General features: G+C 50.9%; 1 protein-coding gene across 2 annotated transcripts in view; it reads right to left on the reverse strand.

Moving 5' to 3' along the window:
* Window positions 1–5,570: 5,570 nt before the first annotated feature.
* Window positions 5,571–12,672, reverse strand: part of SLX9 (SLX9 ribosome biogenesis factor) — a 36,893-nt gene continuing 29,791 nt past the window's right edge. For both annotated transcript variants that reach the window (XM_051787203.1, XM_051787204.1), the window contains exons 4-6: window positions 10,947–11,100; window positions 7,601–7,666; window positions 5,571–6,205 (exon numbers count right to left, since the gene is read on the reverse strand). In XM_051787203.1, coding sequence (XP_051643163.1) covers window positions 6,079–6,205; window positions 7,601–7,666; window positions 10,947–11,100 — 347 coding nt within the window. In that variant the 3' untranslated portion in view covers window positions 5,571–6,078. The remainder of the gene's footprint in view (window positions 6,206–7,600; window positions 7,667–10,946; window positions 11,101–12,672) is intronic.

Raw genomic sequence — 12,672 nt, forward strand, 5'->3', positions numbered from 1 at the left:
ATGGCCACCAAGGCCAGAGAAGCCAGCAAAGGCAAAAAGGCCATAGTGAAACCCATGATTCTGGGCAGGGACAAATTGTGCTCAGAGGCAAAGGCTGGGTCAGGTGATTCACCTCACCCCTCTCTTGTGCAACACCTGGATGAAAGGAGCTGCTGGTGCCAATCTCATCTGCTTCCAAAACCATCACACAGCTTGAATTTGCATGTAGGTTTCCTGCACTCAGGTTCCCTGAGACTGCTCCTGCAGGAACCCACCATGGGTTGGTTTCAGAGGTACCTGTGCTGTAAATAAAGGGCAAAAGAAACAGGTACGAGCATGCAAGTGGCTTCATAAAGGGTGGGAAACGTAAGGATTAGCCAGGGAAGAGGGCATCAGGGGAGGGGAGAAATAACCCCACACAGGGAAAGGGCTCACTGCACATACTGGAACATGCAAGAGTGGCAGAAGGTCAGAAGTGCCAGGTCTCTGCTCTGCCAGCCACATTCAGGGCCAGAAGGAGCAGGAGTCACTGGAGGTTGAACTCCCTGGAGCTCCCTGGGTGCTGGACCAGCCACACTGCCTGTGCTGGGACTGTTGACGACCATCATCGCGGTGCCTGCTGGCACCTGCAGCCACCTCCCCGGCAAGCTGCCCTGGGCAGAGCATGCAGGGGCAGGGATGGAGGAGGGAAGTTCAGCACTACTATTCAGAGGAGAAAACAAGGCTTCTTCACGGCCTGGGGGCTCCACCTCCACACGGTCACCCTGCCCCGTACACGGTACAGCCAGACAGGCGCTCCAGCTCACTAGGAGGTGACCAGGACCTGGGCTGCTGCAAGGACAGCCGTGGCCAGGCTGAGTCATGACCTGCTGGGTCCCAGGCAGACGTTCCTGTGGGCTGGGGTCTGACTGGTGACGTGGGAAGTTAGGGAAGGATGAGGAGTGCAAGTCCTTTTTTGTGAGCTGGGAGACACCTCCTCCCCCGCCAGACAGCAAACCTACAGATGCATCCCCTGGTGACTCACAGAGGTTCAAAGCTCAGACTGACCCGTGGCTGTGGTGAAGATATGCATGGGAAGGGAGTCAGTGCCAGTCTGCCCTGGCCAGGGAGCTGAGGAGAGCAACCATACTGCAGCAGAGACCCAGTGTTCCCAACAGTCCCACTGCTCCTCACCGGCTGCCACTGTCACATTAAGTACAAGGTAAGAAGTGTAGCTGAGGGCTGGAGTTGCACCAGACCATGGCATGACCCAGGGTCTGCTGCCAGCTGATGGAGAGGAGAACCTGGGAGTCATCTCAAGGAAGCCATGGTAGTCCCCCAGCTCCACTGCACCCAGCCAGCAGCTGGCAGGAGCTATCCAGGCTCTCCTGCCTGACCCCAGCCTCCACAAGCTTTCCCTGGCAGCCTTGGAGGCAGCCAGCTCCACTCTGCCAGTACCCACAGCACCAGCATGTGCCTCAGTGCTGGAGTTGACTGGGGTTATGCTGGAAAAAGCCATCACAGATGCTTAGCTCCAGGCAAAAAAGAAAGCCATGGGCACAATACAGCTCATGGCTACACCCGGAGCATGAGCAGAAGTGCTCTCTACACAGCATAAGTCACAGTCTCCACGGGCCAAGAAGATGGGGGTGCTTGCTTGTACAAGGTCTGTAAGGAAAACTTTCTAGGGCAGACAAGCCAGCCAGTGGAAGGAAGGAGGAGGGAGGCTCCATGCTCGCACCAGGGACTTCCTTGGGTTAGATGAAGGGCTGGGACCAGCTCTGTGTGACTCACTGTGCTCTTCTGAGCTGTGCTGCTGCCCTGATGCAACCCTTGCTCCAGCAGGAACCAACTGCGAGGGGCCATCACTGGTACTGGGAAGAAACATGGGAGGAGTAAGAGCTGCTATTAAAAATTATCCCTTTGCAACCCGCACACCAAAGACACTACCCACTGGCTGCTGGAAAGGGAGAATCCCCTTCCACCCACCACTTTGTGTGCAGCTGAAAATATCCGCCGGTACCACCAGATGGACAGGATACCCAGGCTCCTCTCAGACACAGTTCTCTGAACAGCCTTCAAAGGCGAAATCACCAACAAGGAAGCAAGCAGCTCAGAAAAGTAGTCCCAAATTTCTCCAGTCCCGAGCTGTTGCGCATTTGCTGCTTACTCACTTCTTGCCAAGCCTAGAGCTGCCGGGTTGGGCCCCCGCCCTCCCCTCTGGCACAACTACTCCTTACAGCTTGGAAGCTATTTTTTTCCCACTCTGCTATCTTAAAAAAGAAAGAAAGAAAAAAAAAAAAGGCGTGAAAGCTTTTATCATCCTGAAAACATGCCAACTGCGAAGGCAGGCGACTCTGTGTCTCAGACGCCTGTTTCCTGGCAGATTTTAAGTCCTTTGCTCAACTGCTCGGATGGCGGGGGCAGGAGATGCCTGCAGCAGCAGGCTGTGAACTGGAGTTCTAAACACTCACATGTTTAACTACTGCTAAATTACCAGGGGACCAACATTTTCAAACAGCAGGCTAAGAGCTGCACACACAGCCAAGTGGCCCATTCGAGGTGAAGTGATGCTGTGCAAGCAGATGAAGGGCCACTAGCACAGCTACAGGAGGTACCAAGGGGGGGGCACATGGCTCAACACCTCCACCTGGGTACAGCTGTCACCCAGTACAGAGGGGGGTCACCCTGCTCAACACCTCTGCCTGCTCAGCCACCCCTTCACTTCCCAGAGAGGGAGGCTTCAGCTCTGTTGGTACCCAGTCGTTTGAAGGGAAAGGATGGGACCAAGCGAGCAGGGTGAGCAGGGGAAAAGTGCTGGATGTCTGCTCTGCTGGTGCCCAAATTTCCAGATAACAGCTCTGGCTGTAACCAGTTCGTGTGCTGGCAAGTTCAAGCATAGCCTGAGAGGTGGGGACAGCCCCTGCCTTGCTGTTGTCCTGGAAAGAGCTACACACACAGAGCCCTTCACCCCAGCAATGCTTTTTGGAGCTCCAAAGTGCTTGGAGCTGGTTTTGTACACAGAAATCTCCTTTCCAGCCCCAAACAGCAGGGGCTCTTAGAAAGGGTGGGTAGTCATGAGTGGATTTTTGGACTGTGTGGATCTGATGGCACATTGGACCCATAGGAGTATAAGGCTTTAGTTTATGCCAGAGCACAATGTACCCTGAGGCCATCAAGATATGTAGGGGCAGAATCCATCTCTATTTTTGGGCTGACAGGGGGATCCCAGCAGCTGACTGTTCTGGAAGCTGAAGTGAGCCTGACCAGGAACAAAGGGCAGAAATACCCCCTTGTGACTGGCCCAGAGGCCCCGTGTATCCTTGGCATATACTCCCAGGAGAGGGTATTTCAAGGTCACAAAAGGCTTTTGGGATAGCTGCTGTGGAGACAGAGGAAATCAGACAGCAGAATACCTCACCTGGTTTCTCAGAGGATCCTTCTGCTGTGGGACTGCTGAGGTTGTAGAACAACAGGTACTGATGGACAGACCAGATGGTACGGACTGGAGTCCAGGGCAGCCAAGTGGTGCCACCACCGATATTGTTAATGTGTTCTTCTCCATTCCTTTGGCAGCAGAATGTAGGCCACGGTTTGCTTTCACCTGGAGAGGTGTGCAGTACACCTGGAACTGACTGCCTCAAGGATGGAAACACAGCCCCACTATTTACCATGGACTGCTCCAGACTGCACTGGAGAAGGATGAGGCTCCAGAACACTTAAGAGCACATCCATGACATCACCCTATGGGGAAACACGGCAGAGGAAGTTTCTGAGATCTTCACCTTTTGTCCTCCAAGTCTCAACTCCACCCCGCCAGAGTGGGAAGGGGGAGGGAAAGGGAGAGAGCAGTGTCTGCTTTGGGAGAGTCTCTGTGGGGGCACTGAATTGGGGAGTACCATTCCTAAACTACAACAAGGTAGAAGGCTATCTCTTGGCACATGACCCACAGCAAAACCTACCCTAGCACATACCTATAACCAGCCCTGCTGCCAGCTGAGGATTTTCCTTAACATTTCAATCCAGGCCATCCAAGCATTGCTCCGATTCTTCAGTTACTTGGAACCACCTGCAAAAAGAAAACTAAGTAGCCTGGGAAGGCAGGGATTGATGGCCTTTCAGATTCACTTTTTTTCCCTAGGGACAAGTTCCTGGGAAGAACGTGCCATGCCAGCTGCCTCCTGTGCCTCCTGCCCTGCACACACACTTCTCTATCCACTTGAGAGCCCAGTTCACCAATAAGAGGAGCAGCCTTCATCCTCCTCTGTACTTAGAATCATGGAATAAGAGAATTATACAATGGTTTGGGTTGGGAAGAACCTTAAAGACCATCTTGTTCCAACTTCCTGCCATGGGCAGGGACACCTTCCACTAGCCCAGGTTGCTCCAAGCCCCATCCAACTTGGCCTTGGACACTTCCAGGGATGGAGCAGCCACAACTTCTCTGGGCAACCTGTGCCAGGGCCTCCCCACCCTCACAGGGAAGAATTTCTTCCCAGTATCCCATCTAACCCTGCCCTCTGGCAGTGGGAAGCCATTCCCACTTGTCCAGTCACTCCAGGCCCTTGTCCAAAGTCTCTCTCCAGCTCTCTTGGAGACCCTTTAGGTAATGGCAGAGGGGAGGGCTCTAAGGTCTCCTCAGAGCCCTCTCTTCTCCAGGCTGAACAATCTCAATTCTTGGATGTCTTCACCTTCTTCATCTCCCACCTTCTCCCCATTTAAGCACAAGGATGGCTGCAGCTGGGGCCAACCAGCCTGAAAGCAACAGGCTGGAGGATGGGACACAGTCAGCATCTCTCCGTGGCCTCTGCCAGCAGGAAGCTCCTGCTGGGCCCTGGGGGAGCAGGGCTGTCACAGTGACATTTCTCTAACAGGCAGCATCAGTGACAGTGTCTGCACTGCCAGAGCCAAGTGGCATCAGGCAAACTGCCTTTGTTCAACAGTCCAGCTTAAAGAGAGAAAAACTACAGCAGTACTACCAGTGTGGCAGGAGATAGGTATGATCAAGGTGCCAGCCACTCCCATTGCAGGTGGGTTTAGGCATTAACTTGGGTCAGAGTCAGTTGCAGCAGGTTGCTTTCCCAAGGTTAAGAAGCATCAGTAAACTTCTTTTTATGTTCAAGAGACAGCACTGACATTTTTGTGTGCCAAACTGGGATCACCTCCAGTAGGGGATGGCCCTGCCTTCAGCTGTGCCCCATGAAAATTTCCTAGGGTTTTGTGAACATTGGTGTCCGGAGGAAGGAAAGGCCTTCCCCCACAGCAGAGGTTCCCAGCCCCAGACATGCAAGTGACCAGCTGAAGTTCACAGGCTGCAGGCAGGACACATTTTGGGACACTTCCTATAGGGCAGGCCAAACAGGGAACAGAAAGGCCAAAAGGGGTGAGCATCACCCATGGGAAGGACATGCTTTTAAGGCCAAGAGAAGGCAAGTCCATGAGGTAGACATGATCCGCAGAGATTTCTCACTGCTTGTGTTGCGTGAGGCAGTAGCAGTCTCTTGATTCACTGTGCACAAGGAAGAAACAATTGTTTTAAGTAGTTTTTCCAGCGATGGAAATAAGCTCATATTTCAATTCCTATTTACCAAAACAGGAGCCAAACTCAGTGCTGTATGAAAGTGTGTTTATTCCAAAGCTAAATTTCTCACATAAAACAATGTCTGTGAACAGCAGCATTCATCCTGACAGATCTCCAACAGTCTCCTGGGCTTGGAGTCCTGACCCATTCCAACACAGCACTTGGGAATCTCTTTTCAGAGTTGTCAGGAAGGGGAGGGAAACGACAGAAAACAGATGCATGGCCATTGGCACAGTTTCAGAAATTGTGCCTGCTCACAAGAAGAGCAAATGTATCAAGACACTTTGCAGGGAGATTAATGCCTGTACAAAGATCCCACAGAACACCCTGCTCCATGCAGACTGCCTGCAAAGAGGCAGCTGCCCCTATCAGGAGAGAGCTGTGTTATTCTTGCAGACAGAAAACAGGGCTGTTGGATTTAATTATCTGTTGAACTGCTTCCAAGGACCGAAGCAGTTGAGAGGTCATGTCAGAGATGTGCTCCTTCGCAGCCCAGGGACTTTGCACCCTGGTGCGCTGCTCTGATCCCAGCTGACACTCTAGAGGGGATTCCCTTCTTCCCCCAGCCTCAGCCTCTTGGAGAGGTGGTTGCTGATGGCCATGAGGGGGTTGGCTCTGTACTTGGGATCGGTGATAACCTCATGAAACCGAGCCACTTCCTTCTCTCTGAGGAAAGAAAAACAACACGCAAATTCTCTAAGTGCCTCACACAAAAGAAACCAAGCAGATAAGGACCAAACTCATAAAGCAGTGGATTTCTGTCGAGACAGAGTGATCCTGGGTGTAAATCTCAGAAAGAGACAGTGCAAGAAATAAACCTAATTTAGCTGAGGGCAAAGCTCAAATTGCTGCCAGCTTCATGGGAGTCAGAGGCTTGATCTCATGCCACAGAGACAGAAACAATCCTGTTAGTGCCCAGCATCACTTGGAAATGGTTATTTCAGAACTTTTCCCTAGTAGATCAAGGGACTGTGGGTATCTGGTAAATCACCAGGAATGAAAATTACTTCAGACTGCACCAGCACGAAATCAGATTCTCTTCTGAGAGCTCATCTACTGACTTTCATTGCTGAAAGTCTGGTTGCTACCAGCCTTTCATTGCTGAAAGGCTTGGTAATCCTATGAGCAACACTAGTTAGATGCCATGGGAAGAGCAGCTGCTTGCTGTGGAAATGGTCTTGTCTTAAAAAGCAAGCACCCAGGGAAAAACAAGAACAGAGTAGGCGTGTAAAAGAAAACCTGTGAGTTTTCACACAGCCACATCCATTGCAGCATCCCCATCTCCCTCAGGCTGCCAGGCTCTCCACATGCTTGCCAGACACCTAGTTGTTGGCATTCAACTACTCCCCTCCCAAGTATGGGCCTTCCCTTCAATGCCAGCCCTGCCCCTGGCAGAGGGAAGAGAGGAGCCAAATCTGAAGCTTGGGTTGTGGCAGATGGGGCAATATGGTGAGTCCTAGGGAACCTCCTACCCTAACTAATATCCTGGGAAACAAACCTCAAGACCTTACTCCAAGCTATTTCCCTCCCAAGAAGCACAGATTTCCCAGACTGCTAAAAAGTAAAGAAAGGCAGAACTGAGCAAGGAAGGCATCCCAGCACCAACAGTGGCCAATTTCTGACAGAGAAGGGTATTCATGGAGTGTGCTGGAGATCTGTAGCCTGACTGTTCAGCCTCAGTTTGAAGTTGAATGGCTCAGAACTGACAGAAATCCTGGAAACATGAAAGCAAACACTGCCAGATCACAGTGCCTAGCCCCAAGAGAGCTGTGCTGAGTGAAAATGAAGTTCTTGATGCCTAGTGGCAGTATAAACTATCCAACAGATTACACAGAGGAATAAGGAGTTGCCAGACTAAGCCCAGGAATCATTCAAAAGCATTTAAACTCTCCATCCTTGTTGATATTCAAAAGCCCTGTGGACATGGTCCTGAGCAACCAGTTCTAGGTGACCCTGCTGGTTGGACCAGGGGTCCCTTCCAATGACCCCCAGGGGTCTTTTCCAGTCTCAGCCATTCTGTAAGGCTCAGCAAGGACTGGACACTGGTAACTGGGTACTTACAGGAGCCGATGTTTCTGAGCTTGTTTCATCAGACAGAAGTCTGATGGTTCTGCCTTTGCTATATGGCTGTGGAGAGAAGAAACAAAACAAGTGAGCGAGTGTTAGAGAAGAGCAGCGATTTAGAAATGTCTGCGGAGATGGAAGCAGTCCAGGAATTCTGCATCTGCCCTCCCAGAGAGGACAGGTAATCGTCCTGCATGGAAACTGTCCTGAAAGGCAGTTATTTCACAGCCAGGCGCTGCATGGAAATGCAAACTCCTTCTGGCACAGACTGACAGAGCAGGAGGCATTGCAGAAAAACCGGATCGCTTCGTTCCAGAACTGGTCATTAGCTGTCCATGCCCAGATCATTTTCTGCTTATCACTGACCTCCAGGTCAAACCGATCCTGTTGCTTAGAGAAAAGATTCCATTGAACTTCCTCTCGCTGCCACGTGTGTCACCTCTGCACGGCTCACGTTTCCCACTGACACTGCAGAGCCCCGGCCTCGGCAGCCATCCCTTACAGACAGTGCTATGTACACTCAGCAAGAAGCATCCATGGGATACTGCCGGCCCTGCTCTGGATCCCGCAGTGGGACCACTGGGATATAATGTGTTGGAATGCAGGATGGTGCACTGTGTGCAGCGGAGGCACAGCAGCAGGTATGGATCTGCACTTTCTGTAACCCACTCCTGACTCCTGGGCAAAGTCCAAGGAGACCAGAGGTGTAATCCCATCCCACACAGTGCCTGATGCCAAGCAGCAGCAGAGATCTACCACAAAGGCAGCGCTGAGTCCCAGCAAGGGACACACAGGAAGGGCAGCGATTGCTTTTGGGACTTGAAGTGCATAAGGGGAGCTGCTGGTAGAACTGGACATTAAGGAAAGGAGAAGAAACTTCCATTCTTCAGCACTAGACAGATATAAAAGTTAATAGGAGAAACAAGTTGGGAAGTGGGTCTGCCTCCATGGGGTAGCTCCTCTCCTATTTGCCCTGAGGCTGAGCCCCAGCAACAGCCCAAGGGGGAGGAAGAGGGTCTGCCTCTTACCCCTCTGTTGGGGCAGATTCCTCAAGGAGGAATCTTCCCATACTGGTGGGTGCTGGGAGCTAGAACCTTCCTCACCAGATCTGCCCCAAAGGTTAGGAAACACAACAGTTCCTTGCCTTCTCTTCAAGACAGCAGGATCTGGTCTCTTGCTGGCAGTGTTACAGTGACCTCCTCTTCCTATTTCCCTCTCTGACATGTTACCCTCCATCCTGTTATTTTGCCTTTTTTCCCCCCGTTCTTCCTTCCCTCCTACTCACTTGCCTCATATTCATTCACCTTACTCACTTCCATCACCCCTCTCTACTCAATCAGCTCCTGCTCATTTCCCTCCCCTCCCCTCCCCTCCCCTTCCCTCCTCTCCCCTCCCCTGCCCTCCCCTCCTCCTCCCCTCATTCTTAACAGCTCAGCACAGGAACAATTTCTTGTCCCAGTTTGCCTGGAATGCTTACAGAAGCTCAGGGAAATCCCTTCTCAAGTTGGATGGCAACCCATGGTCACCAGAGCAGGGCTTGCCAAACCCGTGTGTGCCACCAAGTCACCATGGCAGCCCCTTCAGAAATGAGCAGCTCTGCAGAGGGTGACAAAGCCTAAAGGAAAGCTATTCTAGAGTACATCCCAGGATGGACTTCCCTCCAAAACCACCAGCCCATTGCCTGTTCTCTTGGACCACGTTAGCAGCCCAGATTCATTACACTTCATTGCCTTCATTCATTATAAAACAGAATAAAAACCTCCCTGTAATGCGCCTTTACCCTGCAGGAGATCAAATTCTTGGAGAATCTAATCTTTTATTAATAATGATGACAAATCACCAGAGTATTACCCTTCCTTTCTGCAATGATTCAAATCCTGTAAAAGCCTCCTCTGATTATTTCAAACACTTCTGCACACACATCCAGGAAGCCAGAAGCCAGCAAGGGGAAGAAGAGCCCTGTAGCTCCTCCATGCCATTACTGAGGGGGGACTGCTTTTGGGTTGGCATGTCACAGGCAAATCTGGCTGACATCACCCAGTGTCAAACTCCCATCTCCACTGTGCTGACTCAGGCTTCCAAAAGGACAGACTAGGGATTCCACACCCCCACAGGAGGTCTGGGGGAGGGAGGGAGCTGACAGCACATCTCCAAGTCTGGAGATTCGTGCAAGATCACCAAACACTTCCAGGTGTGCCACACACCCTCTGCTATGAAGGGCACTACAAAAGAGAAGGTCATTGCAGTTGCTGGGAGGAGTATTTTGGCCAGTGTTTTGCCTTAAAGCATCCTGCAGCAGATGGCCAGAGAGGGATAAGACTGGAGGAATATTGACTGGAGAAGAGAAGGCTCTGGGGAGACCTTAGAGCCCCTTCCAGTTTCCAAAATGGCTCCAAGAGAGCTGGAGAGGGATCCTGGACAAGGGTCTGGAGTGACAGGACAAGGGGGAATGGCTTCTTGCTGACAGAGAGCAGTTTTAGATTGGATATTGTTGGGGTGTCCTGTGCAGGGCAAGAGTTGGACTTCATGATTCTGATGGGTTCCTTCCAACTCGGCATATTCTGTGATTCTGATAACAAATTCTTCCCTGTAAGGGTGGTGAGACCTTGGCACAGGTTGCCCAGAGATGCTGTGGATGCCCCATCCCTGGAAGTGTCTCAGGCCAGGTTGGACAGGGCATAGAACAACCTGCTCTAGTGAAAGGTGTCCCTGACAATGGTAAGGGTTTGGAACGAGATGGGCTTTAAGGTCCCTTCCAACCCACACCAGTCTGTGATTCTAACACCAAGGCAAGTGTACAGCCACATCCTCTCCACTCTTTGCTGCTCAGAGACCTAGTGCCAGCTGCACTTTATAGACATGCAGCAAGCCCTCCACGGAGCTGTTCTCACTGGATTTGTCAGGTCCCACCTGAACATACAGGCTTCCTTCAGCCCTGACAACCTGCGGCAAGGAGCTGTGCAAAGCAGCAAGCCTCCTGCTTGTACTGAACCTGTTACTCACTACATACATTTGATGTCCTTTAATTCTCATACTGGAAAAGATCACATCATGACAGAAAGGGGGCAAAGCCACCCACTCAGGTAAGCCCTGGCCCCAAACTCCAGCCAAGCAACTGTCTGTTTTCTGCAAGACTTGAAGTTTTGCTTGTACTTTTGCTGTTCATTCCCACTGAAAGACAGGGCAGGCTGAATAAATGGTGGCATATAGGAAAAAAAAAAAACAAACAAGAAAAAAATGCTCCTCAAAGAATTAGAAGCTTGTAGCTACGAGCTGAGCTGAAGGACACTTCATCCCGCAGAAAGAAGGGAAATACACAGCCCATCCCCAAAATGGCACGTACCTCTTGACTGGCTTCCTGCCCCTGCCACCTGCAGTCAGGTCAGAGAGCTCAGGTAGGGCTTCCATCAAGGGCTGCATGTCTCCCACCACAGGTGTTGCTTTTCGCTTTGCTTCGGCTTTTTGCTTCTGCTTCATTATCTTCACACTTTCTATTTCTGAATCAGAAATAAGGCACTACTGAAGGAAGGAGAAGTGTCTGCAGGAGATAACCCTTGAGCTAAGAAATTAATAGACTGCTTAACCACCTAGAGGAACAACAGGCCAGAAGTGACCTAAACCAGGGAAAGACCAAAAATAATGCAGCTGGGTTATTCCCCCCTTACAGGCTGTGTTTGCTTATAACTCTATACATCCCTTCTGACAGTGCAACGGGAAATGAAATTCCCACACTGATTTTGTCTGAACTGCTCCCATCCCTTACACTGTTCATCACTCACAGCAACACAGCACAGGAGCCCTGGTGTGGCAAAAAACCCCACACTGACCTTGCATGGAACTGGGTGAGAGAAACAAGAGGGGAAGGGACAAACCAAGTACAGTCAGCTCCACATCTGGCCTTAAACAGGCACAGCCCCATCTCTGCTTTGTTGCTGGGACCAAACAGTGGTCTCCTAGCACAGGCAGAAAAGATGGACTTAATTTCAGTTGTTTACTTAGTTTGGAGCGAGTCAAGGTCTCACCTTCATGACTCATGGTGGAGTGCAAGCCACCAGATGCTGGATAAACTGGACCCTTAGAAAAGCACTGCATCAAGTGGCAGAGACAGATGGCTCTTCCTCAGAACCACGTTTCCCAGTCTCCCTGCAGCAGCTCTGACATGGTTGTGGGCACAGAAAGCTCCACAAATGTTATATCAGTCTCCCCTTCAGCCATGGGAGGTGGGCTTTGAAAGCCCACAGGCTTCTGCCTCAGTCCTTGAGGCTCCCTGGTGTAGTTTTAAGTCCCACAGTTGCCCAAGCTTCACAGAGCCAGCAGTTGCCAGGGTAAGCTCCAGCAGAACATGCCCTTTAGACAGCCCACAAAAGCCCAGGACTCATACAAGCTTCCAGCTGAATTCCAAGATGCCCCAACCTGACCCAGAAGTCCCTTGGACAACTGCAAGGATGAGCCTCAGTGCTGAGCTAAAAACTCCATGTGTGGACATGACAGAGTGCCAGAAGCCGTGGGGCCAAGCTGGTAGCACAGGCAGGTCAACAGCTTCCACAGAACTATTTTGGTGGGAGCAAAAAAAGTAGCCAGTCCCATTTACAGACCACAAACTCGGGTCTAATCCTGCTCCCACAATCTCAAGGAAGTAGAACTCAAATTCACTGGCTGGTTGCTGGCTCCTTTAATACCTCTGCCTTGTTTGCTCTCCAACTCGGCTGAGTTGAAGAGCAACAGTTTTTCATGAACTGCAATTCTGCTGTACATGGATGTTTGTGACAAATCTGGATTGGAAACGCTTCTCCTCGCAGCAATCCCTGCCAAGAACACAGCTTTCTGTTCTGCATCACTTCTTTTTTTGGTCTGGCTTTATGAAGCTGACTACTTCAGTGCTTTCATAAACAGTATGTGCTTAAAATTTTCAGACACCTGATTCTGCACAAACATCCCAAATTCTTTTCCTATGAAGTCTTGTTCGTCTGAGGAGCCATGCAATATATATATTTTTAAATGCGCATACTTCTAATGTCTGAAGCATTACATAAGTTTTTTCCCCTCTCTAGTCTCTCCTAAGATTACTT

This window comes from Manacus candei, unplaced genomic scaffold (assembly GCF_025592945.1).
Source record: "Manacus candei isolate 608988 ecotype Guabito, Panama unplaced genomic scaffold, ASM2559294v1 h1tg000023l, whole genome shotgun sequence".
NCBI classification, from domain to species: Eukaryota; Metazoa; Chordata; class Aves; order Passeriformes; family Pipridae; genus Manacus; species Manacus candei.